This window comes from Aotus nancymaae, unplaced genomic scaffold (assembly GCF_030222135.1).
Source record: "Aotus nancymaae isolate 86718 unplaced genomic scaffold, 86718_ANA_hifiasm-v0.15.2.pri h1tg000033l, whole genome shotgun sequence".
NCBI lineage: Eukaryota > Metazoa > Chordata > Mammalia > Primates > Aotidae > Aotus > Aotus nancymaae.
Window position 1 is genome coordinate 56,518,577 of NW_026988447.1, and position 16,746 is coordinate 56,535,322.

The 16,746-nt window shown below is 37.6% G+C and overlaps 1 protein-coding gene across 1 annotated transcript in view; it reads left to right on the forward strand.

Annotated features, from left to right (window-relative positions):
* Positions 1 to 16,746, forward strand: part of COL25A1 (collagen type XXV alpha 1 chain) — a 510,463-nt gene that overhangs the window by 445,627 nt on the left and 48,090 nt on the right. The window contains exons 20-24 of the mRNA XM_064384022.1: positions 5,266 to 5,334; positions 6,750 to 6,794; positions 8,337 to 8,381; positions 9,643 to 9,720; positions 16,426 to 16,449. Of these exons, the coding sequence (XP_064240092.1) occupies positions 5,266 to 5,334; positions 6,750 to 6,794; positions 8,337 to 8,381; positions 9,643 to 9,720; positions 16,426 to 16,449 (261 nt within the window). The remainder of the gene's footprint in view (positions 1 to 5,265; positions 5,335 to 6,749; positions 6,795 to 8,336; positions 8,382 to 9,642; positions 9,721 to 16,425; positions 16,450 to 16,746) is intronic.

A 16,746-nucleotide genomic window follows, 5' to 3' on the forward strand; every position in this document is an offset into this window, starting at 1 on the left:
CTTCTTTCTTTCTCTTTCTCTCTCTCTCTCCACTCCCTCCCTACTCCCTTCCTTCTTTCCTTCTTTTCTTTCTCTTTTCTCCCTTTCTCTTTTCTTCTTTCCCTCCCTCCCTCCCTCCCTCCCTTCCTTCCTTCCTTCTTTCTTTCTGAATTTTTAGTCATATATATTTAGTCCACTGTGTTGAAAGAAATGTAGGGTAACTCCATAACTTAGGTGACCAGATATTTTTGCCTAATAGAGAATGAAAGCAGCTTAACCCACTCATTACTAACACTTCTAATGGAACCACTATGTTCAATATTGAGTAGTGAAAAGTTACTTCTAGAAAGCTTTAGACAAGACAACAGATGGTGGAATGTATTAGTTGTTCCACTTGTCCCCCAGGTTGCTCCTAAGCTGGTAGGATACTGTTAGCCTCCTGGCCATATGGAAACGTAGAGGAATTCTGAGGAGTGGAGATAGAACTTATTAACTCCTGCTCCTCATCACCAATTTCAGGATATACTTGTAAATCAAAGCTTATTATGCTTCCCATTACTCCCTAGATTTCAAAGGCAAGTACTGATGTCATACAGATTCCTGAGTGCCTCATCCCAAAAGGATCTACCCTGAATAACGTCTGTGAAAATACTCTATAATGAAAACCATTTCATTATCTTCTACTTGGCAACCCTAGAGAGGGCTCTAAAAGCAAACTCTATATGCTACCATATAAAAAAAAAAATATGCTACTATGATTATAGTCAGACCCAGAGTTCTCTTTTCATCTACCTTGAAAGACATAAAAAATGCAGCTCTGATGGTGAAACTTTACTCATGACAGACTCATGAATCAAAGAAGGGGCAAAATTACATCAAACTACATTCTTTTATTTTTAAACCATAGCGGTCTTTGCCTCAATGTGTATTAAATTCAACAGCAATAAGCCAGGGATGATTTCCAAGAGTTGCAGAAATATGTTCATGGTCTGTTCTGAAAGAAGTGTCCTCATTTCTGCTGGTCAAGTGAAAATAACTCTAAACCTAGTAAATGGAAACTATGTGTGTCCTGGGGCGGGTGGGGGGGGTGGGGCTGAAACTCCATTGGATTATGCAAAATTGTTTTTCTTAAGAAATTTCTTCACATAATGAGCTGTCAGGCTTATTAACAAAATCTGAGGAATGCCTGTTTTAGCCTGAGCAGATTCACACAAGAAATGTCTTTCTAGAATAAAAGAGAGAGTGAGAGCAAGAAAATAATAAGCATTCCCTGTTAATACAAGAGCTGTTGTATTTATTCAGGTTTGCAGCCTCAGAGCCAGGGGAGGCAAAAAGGCAGCCTCGCAGATGGGCATGATACACAAAGAAAGGGAGACCTGGTCAGTGAAGGAGAGAGCCAGGAGTGAACTGCATCTAAAACGTGTGTGGCATTTTGTTTGCTGTACAAGAGAAAATAAAAAACACAAGCAAGAGAGAGTAGAGTTCATTCCTAAATATCTTTTCTTTAGTTACCTGATTTTAAACTATTTTGCATTTCAGAAAAAGATCCAGATGTAGAGCCATAAAATCAACATTAATTACTGTTATGAAGAACCTAGCATGATTTTATAGACCAGATACTCTTACAACAGATACTACCCTGAACCCCAAATAAAAGTAAAGAGTGTACTGTACCTATTTTGTATTTCCACAGAGGGGAAATGGATAGGAAATTCATTTTACTAACATTGTTTTGAGGTTAACTGTTGCTGAATTACCTATCTTAACTCAGGCGTTAAAACAGCAGCATGCACGTGCACACATATACACACATCAGTATTATCTGAACATCTAATTTGTGTTGAATCTACATATGTTAAATGTAAATGTCATGGTTGGTTCAGTATCATAATGGGAAAGTCATGATTATTTTAAAAGTCTCTTTCAGCTCAACACCACTCTTCCACTAGTGTAGACAGTCTGGATTTGTACCACTAAATTCAGATTTATAAAGTAACTAATGGGACTATGTTTCTTATTCCCAACACGGTGAAGAGAGCTCATAATGAAGAAAGATGTGTAATGGCATTTAAAAATGCTGCATCTTTTGTACCTACATTAGTACCTGAGAGGGACCTGTATCAGTCTAAGGAAATGGGGGTGCTGGGCATGGTGATTCATCCCTGTAATCCCAGCCCTTTGGGAGGCTGAGGCAGGCAGATTGCTTGAGCCCAGAAGTTTGAGACCAGCCTGGGCAACATGGCAATACTCCATCTCTACTAAAAATACAAACAGTAGCTGGGCATGGTGGCACATGCCTGTAGTCCCAGCTACTTAGGAGGCTGAGGTGGAAGGATCACCTGAGCTTGGGAGACAAAGGTTGCAGTGAGCAGAGATCACACCACTGCACTCCAGCCTGAGTGACAGAGTGAGAACCTATCTCAAAAAAAAAAAAAAAAAGGAAAAAAAGAAAAGAAATGGGGCTATCGTCAGCTATTTTAGAATACTTTCACTAATACTGTTTATTCATTAATTGGTCAATGTTTTTACCAAATATTTTTGTGTATTTGAGCATGGAAAGTAAATGCAACAGCAACAATGTCTATTTTCCTGAAGCTTACATTCCAGTGTGAATGAGGAAGAGATGGAAGGAGGGAAAGAAGTGAACAAATAAATAATATAATTTCAGAGAGTGACAGGGAACTAATTAGAGACATTGTAACAAAAAGTGATTCTAGCTGGGTGTGGTGTACACACCTGTCCTCCTTCCTACTCAGGAGGCTGAGGCTGGAGGACTACTTGAGCCCAGGAGTTTGAGGCTACAATGTGCTATGATGGTGCCTGTGAATAGCCACTGTACTCCAGCCTGGGCAACATGACAAGATCCCCTCTTTAAAAACATATAAATGTCAAAAAGTAAAGATGTATAGACTTCGCTCCTGTGCAAACTACAGATACGTGATTTTTAAGGGTTTTTATTTTTCATAGTGGACCGTTTTATAATTATTCTGTAAGTCTTAAATTATTAAAAGAAACACCAAATAATTTACAGTTTTTAAATAACTTTCCTATACCAACAGAAGCTTCTTAGTCTCACTCAACAGGCTGATGGGGTCGGGGATGAAGAAAGCAAAAAGCAGAAAGCCTTTCCGTTTCTGGGCCATTGTGTCTATCTCCTGTATCTGGAGAAGTCCCTTGTCTTTCTCCCAGCCTTTCTATTTTCACAACCTCTTAAGTGGCTGTTGAGAAACCTACTGAGTCTTTCTTAACTCTTGCCTCCTGCCTTTCTTACCCCTTGGCTAACCTATCCCACCTCCCCTACAAAACCACAAAGGCTTCCCCGAGTGGGCATGATACAGATAAGGATCTTGAAATGTAAAGCCCTACATGACCCACCACAGATCTAATTCTATTTTCTTATCCTTTCCAAAATGAAGTGGTTCCTTCAGTGAGGAGAGCACCTCTTTCATCCATAAATATGCCGTCAACAGTCTGAATTCTAAATGTTTGACTATTGAAGTTCTACCCCTTATGCAAGAAGCCAGACACTCTTTACTCTGCGTTTAGGGAGTAGAAAAAGGTACCATCTTCCTGGAGGGCAATTTAGAAGTTTTAAAAAATTTACTTTTTGACCTAGCAATTTTCCAACTAGGAATTTATCCTGAGAGAATGATCAAAGATGTGCAAAAGATTTACATTTAAAAACATTTATGCAAAAGTTGAAGATCAAGTACAATCAGTTTTACCCACTTTAAAAGCTTTGTGACTTTGAGCAAGTTACTTAACCTCTCCAAACTTTGGCTTCCTCATCTGTAGGATATGGATAATAAGACTTTTCTCATTTGTCCTAAGGATTAAATAGGATAATGCATATAAAGTGTTTTGTGCCATTCCCGCACTCATCCATGCTACAGTCATCAACAGCAATAATTATAAAATAAACCCTACTCATCCTTCAGGACACAACTCAAGTCTCACCTCCAGAGATCCAGCCCACAACAATAGAAACCAGGGGGGATTCCCCTTCGGTCACATATGGCTTTACATTACTCCTTAATCCTTAACCGTGTTGATTTTGGGGTTCCTGTCTGCCTAACTAGATCACTAGCTCCTTGAGGACAGTAGCTGTATTTATACTTCACGGAGAGATGAACATGTTAAAAAACTGTAAAACCTGTGTGGCTAGCACCATTCTGAACACTTTTACATTCTAAGTTATGAGATGAGTACTATAACTTTATCCATTTTACAGAGGAAACTGAGGTGTACAGAACCTAACTAACTTACCTTAGAACACAGAATTGGTAAATGGCAGAGCCGGGAGTAAAACCTAAGATGCTGGATTACAGAGCCAGGAACTTAACCACTTTGCCATGCTTCTTGCCAATAGTGCTTAAAAAGTGACTGCAGAATGAAAATGGATATCCCTTCCTATCTTGAGGTATAATAATGGTCCTTATCAATTCCCTTTAAAGGTCTTTCTATTTACCAACATAGCTATTTGACAGGCAGTTACCAAACCATTTCCTTATCCATAAAATGGGGATGATACTACAAACATTGAATAATTGCATATTAGTCAAGGTTCTCCAGAGAAACAGAACCAATAGGATATTTATATACGGAAATAGCTAGATGAGAGGGAATTTATTAGGGGAATTGGCTTACGCAATTATAGAGGCTGAGAAGTCCCACAGCAGGCTATCTGCAAGCTGGAGGAAATCCTGAGTTGACGGTAGCATGACTCAGTCCAAGTCTGAAGACCTCATGTCCAGGGAGGCAGATAGTGTAACTTTCAGTCTGATGCTGAAGGCATGAGTGCCTGGGGGCCACTGGTGCAAGTCCCAAAATCCAAAGGCCAGAGAACCTGGTGTTCTGATGTCCAAGGACAGGAGAGGAAGGGCTCTCAGCTCCAGAAGAGTTTGCCTTTCCTCTTCTATCTGGGCCCCCCGCAGATTTGATGGCGCCCCCTCACGTCGAAAGCAGATCTTCCTTACCCAGTCAACAGACTCAACTGCCAGTGTTCTCCACTAACACTTTCACAGACACACCCAGAAGCAATGCTTTATTATCTGTCTACATGTCCCTTAATCCAGTCAACTTGACACCTAAAATTAACCCCATCACGAATTGTTTTTATTATAAAATGAGATGATAATTCATGGTAAGAGGTTAATACAGTGCTTGGTAGAGGGTAAATTGGTGAAAACATTCTGCTTTCTTGTTTCATTCAACTCATTTGTTAATCTACAGGGACCAGCCTGCATGGGGGGAATGGCCATTGACGTGTTTTGCAATTTGTGACAGGGTGAACGGGGAGAAGCAGGGCCTCCTGGAAGAGGTGAGCGAGGGGAACCTGGAACCCCCGGACCAAAGGTCAGTTATTCTTACACTGGAAAATAACCATTCTCTGGTTTGATTTGATTTAGAACACAAAAAACTAAAACAACCAGGCACATTGGCTCACACCTGTAATCTCAGCACTTTGGGAAGCCAAGGCAGGTGGATCACCTGAGTTTGAGACCAGCCTGACCAACATGGAGAAACCATATCTCTACTAAAAACACAAAATTAGCCAGGCATGGTGGCACGTGCCTGTAATCCTAGCTACTCGGGAGGCTAAGGCAGGAGAATTGCTTGAACCTGGGAGGCAGAGGTTGCAGTGAGCCAAGATCATGCCATTGTGCTTCAGCCTGGGCAACAAGAGTGAGACTCTGTCTCAAAAAAAAAAAAAAAAAAAAAAAGAGACTGGCACATTAGTGTAACAACATGGAAGCCAGTATGGTTGGAAAATTGAGTGAGGGCCAGAGGGTAAGTAATGAGGTCACAGCAATAACAGGCCTGACCATCCACTGCCCTGTAAGCCATGGTAGTCTTGGGATTGTCTTCCAAGCAAAGGGAAACCATGGAGAGCAAGTTGAACCTGAGTCGAATCCTAGCTTAGCCACTTTGCAGCTATGTGACCTAAGCAAATTACTAGCTCCTCTTAGATGCTAAAATCCTAATTTATAGAAGGGTACCTAATAAATAATGGCCATTTACATTCATCAGTAATTATGAGTATTGTTAATGCTATGACATCTAAAGTTAATAAAAAATTTTATATTCAAATATAAACAGCTCAAATCACAAATAGGTTGTTGAAATGCACACCACCTGGTTCTTTTCAAAAGAGATTTTACAATTCATCTCACCCTGTTTACTCTGTTTGTTCAGTGAGCAAATTGATAGCCTATCCAAAGTAGAAGAAGTGCTGTCGTATTAACACATTATCACTCAATGTGTATTAAAACTTAGGAAAAAATCTCTGTTGATAAGTGCTGTATTAGTTTCTATGGTGACTTGATGGAGTGTAACACCTTGAAAATATTAGAGCTAAGGATTTATTTGACTGTTCAATGTTACTCATTTAAACTTCCTGCAAACTAACGGGGTCACACTTTATTTTAATAGCCCATCCTGGAGACACAGGAAATGATTTACTCTCTGATGAAAAGGAAATTGATGCAGGCAAACACTGTTGAGACTATTGAGAATTATTCAAAGAACTCTTCTCATCCACTGATGGGAGGGCAGCCTTCAGAATAATAATGGAATGAACCGATGAGATAGTGATGATACTTACGTTTAGTATTATAATAAACAACATTCTGTAGAGCCGTATATTGAGGCAGTTAAAATAAAGTGTTTCCATTTTCCTTCATTATTCTGAGTCACTGCTAATTTCTTTTTTTCTGTTCTTATCTCCTCTATCATTTTATCTTTTTCACCCTCTTATTCTCCTATAATAGGGGAAACAAGGTGAATCAGGAGCTAGAGGCCCAAAGGGGTCAAAGGTCAGTAACCAGATAACCATTTAAATATAACATGAGGCCTTCAAGATCTGTGCTTTTTGCATTTGCCACAGAGGCGTGTTTTTCATGTTTGTAATTAAACTCTTTCATACAGTGGGATTGCAATAATTATTGCAAAAGGGATTGCAGTATCTCTATGATGATATTTCAAAACAATGGGTTTGTTTCATCTTGCTTGTTTTTGCATAGTCTTCTGCTTCAGAAAATTCTTTCAGAGAAGTTGTATTTCCTATTTCATAGAAATAGCTTCTTAGAAAAAAATTAAGAACTTTCCTTAAATTGTGTATTGTATAATCTTATTTTTTATTTCCCAGCTATCTTTGTGATAAATGTTCAAACTATACTCTGCTTTTTAGTTGACTCCCTTTGTTGCATTAAAATTTTGCTGCCAATTGAAATTCTCTTCTATGTCATACTCTTTATACTATCTGCAATAACATATATACGGTCAGCAGAATCATGTTATTTAAAATGCTATTAGCTACTATCATGGAAAAAATGTGTGCAAGATGAAGAAAACAGAGAGCAAAGATTATTAATGCTTCATTCATAGCAAATTTATTATGATCAATGTTATTAGCATAATGTGGATGGGAAGAATTATAATCCTTTTTCCTGCTTATCTTCATTCATCCTTACCCAGTTTATAGGAATCTGTAGAAAGATGTACAAAAATGCTTTGAAGTTTATACAGAAAAAGGACCCTATAAACTTAAGGTGGTTTTAAAGAACCTTTAAATCTATACAGGTTCAAATCTCTTCTACAAAGTTTCAGTTTAGATTTCTAAGAATTTTGTGGGCTTAGACTATTCCTGCTGTCTTTACAGTTGAGGTAATGCCACCATCAATGAAACTTCAGATAATTTTCATATTGCACTGGACAAAAAGAGAGAGAGCTGGGTTTGCCCTGCCCTTGACCTTCAGCCCTGCCAACCTGTTCCAGCTGGCTGCTGTCCGCTTCAGCACAGTCTGAGTGTTAAAATGCCTATACCCACGGATGAACTTTTCCCTAGATCCCCAGCATCAGAGGGAGGCCTAGCCTGTGACCTTCCTTTCCTAATTCTCCCTAGAATGAACTGTCTACTCCTTTCCTGTCCCAGTTATCTATACTTTTCATCTCAGAGGACAGACAACACAATAGTTGGCTCTTTTTCCCTTTGCTTTAAATCTCTTCATGTAAAAGGAAGAGCGTGGCTCAATCTGCAAGGTAAAAGCTTACTTTGGGTGCCATAGAAACCATGTTTTGCTTTTGCAGATCCTACCTCGTGGGACAGTTACCATATATATTGTTATTTCAAGATACTGTATTTCCTGAAAAGGGAGTCTTTTTTTAAAAAAGAATTTTAATTCTTTTCAAGCTGCATCTTTAAAAAGCATTTGCCATTTTGGTGGTGTCTGCTATTGTTTTTCACTTCAGAAGTTCATGTTAAAGGTGCTGCTGCATGGTGTACATACATTCTTAGATGAGAGATTTCTAGACTTCCCCACTTCTAATTAAGTTTTTTCTCTTTCCAACGGGAAAAGGGGGATCGTGGAGACAAAGGGGACACTGGAGCTCAGGGACCAAGGGTGAGTGTTCCTCTCATCCATCTAAACTTTTGCTCCCAACAAGCCCAGATTTGAATTTGTGTGTGCATGGCTATTCTTATGACATCTGTATGAACAATATTCAATAATAGTATTAGAGGTAGACTACTGTAATTATTCCTAAAACACCCCTACCTCCTTTATTTTCCTCACTAGGATCAGTGAGTGTAGGGATTCCAAAACATAAAATAAACTTATTTGAATAGGTCTGAAGAACTCTCCCTATCTCCTTTCCCTCTGTTAAAGGAGCCCATACCCATCTAGCTAATGGAATTTTCCACTTTTCAATTAACTCAGTTATAAAGAAAGCAATAACCCTTATATTCACAGTCTTTAAAAAAAAAAAAGTCAGGGAATTAGGACATGACTAATGGAAATTAGGTAGCAGATCTAATAAGTAGCGTAGCAGTCTAAAAAATATACATATATTCTATTGTTTGTTCCCTATTTGGTTTAAATTTTGTGGCATTCATTCCTGATGGGAAAGCCAAGCATTTTTCTACAGAACAATGTTCTATCTTTTTAAAGAATGAGGGCCGGGCGCAGTGGCTCAGACCTGTAATCCTAGCACTTTGGAAGGCTGAGGCGAGTGGATCACCTGAGGTCAGGAGTTCGAGACCAGTCTGGCCAACATGGTGAAACCCCATCTCTACTAAAGATATAAAAATGAGCTGGGTGTGGTGGTGCATGCCTGTAATCCCAGCTACCCAGGAGGCTGAGGCAGGAGAATTGCTTGAACCCAGGAGGCAGAGGTTGCAGTGAGTAGAGACTGTGCCACTGTACTCTAGCCTGGGTGACAGAGTGAGACTCTGCCTCAAAAAAAAAAAAACAAAAAAACAAAAAAAAGAATGAGGAAGCAATGTATGAGGTATAGATGAGGAACAAAAGGTTGGAGGATGCTTTAATAAATATGAATAAAGCCAATAAAATTTTACAGGTCACATCAGATTAGTCTATATTGTAATTTTCAGAATATAGTTTCAAAAATTAAATTGTATATATTTTTAAAATTAGATTTCTTATCTTGACCCTACCACAGACAGGATGTAAGAAGTGGTTTGTCTCCTTTGAAATAAGGATAAATTTTGAACATAATTATTTATATATATAAAGTACAGTTGGGCCTTAGTGGGGGAAATGACGGTCAGAGAGAGCTGTGAGTTGTTATTCCTGTTTCTGCCACAGTCCACCCTATGTGCTAAGCTAACACCCATGATGTTCCCTTGGTTGGTTTTTGTCACAGGGTCCACCTGGTCAAAAAGGAGATCCAGGAGCCACTGAGATCATAGACTACAATGGCAACCTCCACGAAGCCTTACAGGCAAGTGACTGCTCCCTGCCCCGACACACACTGAGAAGGATGCTGAAGAACGTCCTTTTAACGTGTGCAAATATGAGTTTTAACCTCTAACCTCAGAGGACTCCACTGCTCAAGGCACCCCTTCTTTCTGTTCTCAAGAACCTATCTCCTTCTCTCTGCCCCAGTTTATCTTCTTAATTTTGTAGCATTTTTCAATCTCTTCTTTCCTTTCCCTTCCACCTTCAAATACAGTTAAGCCTTATAGGGATAAACCTTGTGTGTGTGTGGCCAATTTTCGCCTCCTTGCTTGCAGAGGGAGCTTGACAAGGCAATCGAGGGCTCTGTGCCTCTGGGGCTGGAGCTGACTGCTTTCACATCTCAGCTCTGTGCCTCTGGGCTGGAGCTGACTGTTTTCACATCTCAGCTCTCTTGCTTACTAAATGTGTGACCTAGGGCAAGTTATTTCACTTCTCTGTGCCTCAGTTTTCCCATCTACAGAATGAGAGTGGAAGTAGTATCTGCCTCACAGGTTATTGAGAAGAGCAAATGGCACAATATATACTATACTCTTAGAGCAGTGCCTGGCATATAGTAAGCCCTCTGTAAGTATTTCTTATTATTGTTACAATTCTTTTCTTCTCATTAAGTAAGCAATAGACTATCTGGCTTGTCTCTATCACCTTTGCCTCCTATTAATTCTTTTCATGTGTAGACTCCTGCATTCTAGCCTCTATCATCATTCTGTTGCAAATTCTCTTCCAGAGGTCAATGATAACCTATATGTTAACTCCACTAGACCCATCGCCCTTGACTTTTTTGTGATATTTATATCAAACCACTTTCCTTTTGAAACTTTTTTTGGGTCTCTCTGACCTTCTACTTTTATTTCATTTTTTTTTTGGATTTTTCTTCTTTGGCATATCGCCTTTGTGTTTCTAATTTCTCTGTCCATTCCTTAGGTTCTGGTGTCCTCAAGTCTGATCTTTTCTTGGTACAGTCACTCCCTCTGTGCTCTTCCACACTGTGGCTCTCAATTCTTTCATCTCCAGATATAATCTGTGTATACCCCCAGCTGTCCAAGAATATTTCCATTATGGATGTATCAATGCCTTATCAAGTTCCATCAATTCACACAATTATACTGGTTACCTTTCCTACCTACCAAATGAGTCCCTTTTTTAAGTAACTGGTTTCTGTTAGTGATACTATGAATCTGAATTTTGGGGGATAGAAACTTTAGGGCCATTTTTAAACTATTCTTAGTCCTTCACTTATTCTGTCTCACCATGGGGCTGCTATTTTCTTTTTCAAAGTATCTCTTGAGATTGCCTGTTCTTTCCATTCCCAACTGAGTCCACATCCTGTTTACTTCATGCCTAATACAGCAACAGCTCCCTGACCAATGACTCTTTCCCTAGTGCCTCCTTGTCCTTCTCATTCATCCTGTGTATCACTCCAAGATTAATTTTTATTAACGATCATGGCTTCGATAGCTCTGATTTGCTCAGAAACCGTAATGACCCCCCATTGCTTACTCTATCACTCCCAAGCTTCTCCATCTTAAGCCTCTCTAGTCATGCCCTTCCTGTGTAGGACTTTTCATTTCTCCACAGCACAGTTTCTCCTGGCATAATCATTTTTATCATATCCATACAAATCTCCTCCTTTTTGCCTGGGTTCATCCCCTTCTTCTTTCCTTTCTTTCCCATATAAATTCTACACAACAATTCACTGCTGCTGCCCAGGTGAGTTCTTCCTCTTAATCTTTTTAAACATTAGTAGAGAAGATTCAGTGGTTTACCATTTAAATTCAAACTCCATAGTTGATTTTAGTCTTCGTAGCTCTTACCAAATTGTAAACTTGGTGACAGAAAGACATTTTATGCTTATATTGTCTAGGTATGTAAATATTAAGTAAACAGTTACTAGTTGAATAAGTATACTTAATTCATATTTACAAGCCATTTCTTTGCTTGTAAGCCAGATTCGTTGTTTTAAATATTTCTCTGCCACTTTGTAACTGTTTGAATTATTTTTCCATCTTTATCATTTTACTAACACAATCTAATTATGACAGATCTCTACTTCTATAGGTTCTTTGCTACAAGCATCATTTTTAACTAGTAAAGTACTAAGTCATTTTTTTTTAATCTTTCTTCAGCTCAGCCTATTTTTTGGCCTTTTCATTATTTTTCTTCTGGTAAAATGCAAAGAGAAGCATGTTTACTGCTTGGAGAAATGTTGCTTGGACAGTATCTTTAGTCAAGAGCTTAAATTAGTGTTCCTCTGTGTAATTGGATTAGATACAAGCAGTAGCTTCTGGGTTATGGTCAAGTTCTAGAACTAGTTTTCTAAATTGTCCCCTTTTCCCCACAAGTTGGTAACTATGTAAGGAACGAAAGGGAGACAGACAGAGAACACAAAGTTTTGGTGTGCCTACTATGTTTTCAAAGTTCTTCGAAAATATAGGAAGTTTTTAAAGACTTAATTTATTAGCCATGTTGTAAATTGCCCTTGAACTACTTCCAATGGCCCCATAATTCCTGCTACCACCTTTAAGAGGTAGCTACTTTCTTATCATCCAAGAACTGCTCCAATATAATTGGCATTTTCTGCAACACTGTGATCAAGTTCTCCAAGTGTTCTTTGCATGAGCTGGGTCTGGCATGAGGCAAGCTACCCTTAGTCTAAAATGCAAATCTCTTATTTCCATCTCCCCTCTATTAGCTGAGTCATTTTGGGGAAATCACTTAATGTATCTATACTTCATTGATCTTATCTGCAAAATGAGGATGTTATTGGAATAATTTTTTTCCTGTGAGTCCATGAAACCTAATACTGTTCTTAAGGTGGTTTTTCGGAGCTTCTGAACACCTTTTACTGATACGCCTAAAAGCACTGTACTTTTTAAAAAATACAACACCTATATCTCGATATGAAAAGATATATCTCTGTTTCTTTTTCTCATCTTTAGTTCTGTATGACTACAAAGCAATCAATATCTATCTTAGTCAACTAGTTCATGCTTATGTCTCAACCTTAAGGTTTATTATTCTTAAGGGGTTGGTTGTTATTCAACTAAATGCCATGCTTACAAATAGCTTATAGTTATTTTTTTTACATCAGAACTACTGGTTTTCCTAACATAGTGCTCTAGTGAATTGAGTCCCTAATAAAATTAGTTACATTAGATTGAGAAGAGATGGTAGACATTTATTCTTCTAATTCTCTAACCAGTGATGGATATTTACAGTTTTGCAGGTTTTATGTCATTATTACCCCTTTTAAAACAATCTGCCAAAAATATTCTAGGATGATCAGATAAATAGAAGCATATTGCAGTTATAATCATACCATATTAGAAATATAAAATTATATTGTTGCCTCTATTGAAAATTGTTATTTACATAAACATTGCCACAAGCTATTTATTTTTATTTAAGGTGGTTAAATTTCCACAAATTAGTAAAACTTCTGTTCCTAATTGACTCTTTAAAAAATTCTCATTACCATCTAAACTCAACCTGTTCTCTAGTATGAATCATGGGTGAGTTTAAGCTTTCATCATTATGAGAAATGAGAGAAAATAACCTTTAATTCTAAAGAGATTGAGATAAACATTTCAGGGAATAAATCACAAAGCAGGCTGCTGGGATTACCCAATTTGCAGTTTCTGGAGTTCATGCCTCCCATTTCATATCATGTCTCACCAGAGAATGGCATGTCTTTTTCCATCACTACCAAAAATTCTGGTTTTCAAATTATTACCTGAGTTCAAGAGAGAATCCTGCTGAGTTTGTATAGCTTTAACTTGGATTTGCCACATTTAAGAAATGCGCAGCGAGCCAACGTCGTTAGGACTTCTCTGTGTGTCTGCACACTGGTGCTTCCAGATGGTGGTCAAGACTATGTATTTGTGAAGTTTGCTCAGCTTGTCATTTGTTTTTCTATTAGCTGGATAGAACACTATACAATTTTAAAGTTTTACAAGTATACTTATTTAACAAAATCATTTAAACTCCGTTAGGTCAGTTACCGTTAATAATATTCTTTTATTTTGCAGCTCATTATTAAACATGTTGTTATTGTTAATTAAAAAAAAATAAAAACTAGCATTATGTTCAGGTGAAAAATGAATTCATACATGGCACATGTTGGAAAATCTCAGCTCAAATCTCAAGCTCTCTTTCCTTTTTAGGTCTTTATGATCCTGTTTTCTAGTTAAACAGTAATATGTAACTGGAAGGCAATGATAAAGATATTATTTTTACTCTGTAAATTTCTAATAGCCTTGTTTAAATGACTTATCTACACTGTAGGAACAAAAAAAAGTAGCTTTCTCATAACTAGAAATCCAATTCTTGTTTAGGTGAATCCCTGAAGAATAAAGTAAATAGTATTATGTTCCACAGATATGGTGGTGTAAAATTCTGGGGCCTTATGTTTTTCTTATAACCTTGCCCCCAGTTTGCGGACATTTTGCCTTTTACAACAATTAAAAAAAAACACAGTTACAACAGCTCAAATCAGAGACTGGAGTGGAGTAGTGGAAAACAGAAGGATGGTGTTCAACTGATATCCACAAGTTTGAATGTAATTGAATAATATTTCTCTGTGTACAGAGTCCCTAAAAAAACATGTTCTCCCCTCTGTGATTTCATAAAGTGATTATCAACCCCATAGAACTTTCAGCACAGAACCTAGACCAGAAAATGTTAATTCAAAAATATGATTTATGGATTAGGAATTGTGTTTCAGAGATTCAGACTTTAAGACAGTGTGTTTTGTTACTGAAATTAGATTAATTATTTGAGTATGTACCCAGTAATGGGATTGGTAGGTCAAATGATATTTCTACTTCTAGATCCTTAAGGAATCAAAGGAATCACCATACTGTCTTCCACAATGGTTGAACTAATTTACACTCCCACCAACACTGTAAAAGCATTCCTATTTCTCCACATCCTCTCCAGCATCTGTTGCTTCCTGACTTTTTAATGATCACCATTCTAACTGGTGTGAGATGGTATCTCATTGTGGTTTTGATTTGCTTTTCTCTAATGACCAGTGATGATGAACTTTTTTTCATATGTTTGTTGGCTGCATAAATCTCTTCTTTTGAAAAGTGTCTGTTCATCTTTCACCCACTTTTTGATGGGGTTTTTTTCCTTGTAAATTTGTTTAAGTGCCTTGTAGATTTTGGATATTAGCCCTTTGTCAGATGGATAGATTGTAAAAATTTTCTCCCATTCTATAGGTTGCTTGTTGACTCTGATGATAGTTTCTTTTGTTGTGCAGAAGCTCTTTAGTTTAATTAGATCCTATTTGCAAATTTTGACTTTTGTTGCAATTACTTTTGGTGTGTTAGTCATGAAGTGTTTGCCCATGCCTATGTCCTGAATGGTATTATCTGGGTTTTCTTCTAGGGTTTTTATGGTTTTAGATCTTACGTTTTAAATCTTTAATCCTTCTTGAGTTAATTTTTGTATAAGGTGTAAGGAAGGGATCCAGTTTCAGCATTCCCCATGTGGCTAGCCAGTTTTCCCAACACCATTTATTAAATAGGGAATCCTTTCCCTCTTGCTTGTTTTTGTCAGGTTTGTCAGAGATCAGATGGTTGTAGATGTGTGGTGTCATTTCTGAGGCCTCTGTTCTATTCCATTGGTCTTTAAAACTGTTTTGGTACCAGTCTACTATAAAGACACATGCACACATATTTTATTGCAGCACTATTCACAATAGCAAAGACTCGGAACCAACCCAAATGCCCACCAATCATAGACTGGATAAAGAAAATGTGACATATATACACCATGGAATACTATGCAGCCGCAAAAAAGAATGAGTTCATGTCCTTTGCAGGGACATGGATGAAGCTGGAAACCATCATTCTCAGCAAACTAACATGGGAACAGAAAACCAAACGTGGCATCTCAGTCATAAGTGAGAGTTGAACAATGAGAACATATGGGCACAGGGAGGGGAACATCACGCACTAGGGCATGTCGGGGGGTAGGGGGAAAGGGTAGGGATAGCATTAGGAGAAAATACCTAATGTAGATATTAGGTTGATGGGTGAGTAAACCACCATGGCACATGTATACCTATATAACAAGTCTGCCCAGTCGGTACATGTATCCCAGAATTTAAGTATAATAAATAAATTTTAAAAAAACTCATTTTTTTTTCTGATTAAATTCACAAAAAATATTGGAATGCAAAAAAAAGAAATTAGATTAATTCTATGTCAACTAATATCTTTAGTTATGGCACACACACATGTACAAAGTTAATTTTAATGCAAGAAATGAGCTGTGGATTAAAAGAAAAAATATGCAGTTGTGTCTTTCAGTTTTCTCTAATGAAGTGCTATCTAGAATAGAGCTTTCATCAATAGCAAAATTTCTCAGTTCACAATTATACTGACAAGCCTGTAGCATCTACAACTTTACTGCATTATTTTTTCAATCAGCTGAATTAAAATTTTGACATTTCTTTTTCTTCAGCCATAAACTTTTTAAATAGGATTCTAGATATTTTTTTAAACATCTCTACAACTATACTGTTTTGAAGATAGGATAATATATCTTCAGTATCTTGTCAACTCCTTATAAGATACCAGACTAGCCAAAACATATTCAAAAAAGTTGATTATTTCACAAATGTATTACTTTACTGTGGCACACAAAATAGATAACTGTCTTTATCAATACATTTTCCCAACAGAGGATTACCACCTTAACTGTCACGGTAACTCCTATTGCATGCTTTCTGTGGTGTGTGGTTTTGTATTTGGTGTTGATGCATGCCAGCCAAAATGGTACTAATGTAGCCATTGTTTTCATCTGATACTTAATTTCATGTTTTCTTTTATTAGTAACCTTTTACATTTGCTCCAGTTGAATCATTTTGTCTGCTTAGTGAAAAAGTCAAGAAAAAAGTGATTGTTGATTTTCTTAGAAATCTCTGGCCTTATCTGAATAATAATTTGGGAAATCACAGTCTTTGGGGTGGAGGGGCAAGGAGTGTATATAGAAACGAAGCTAA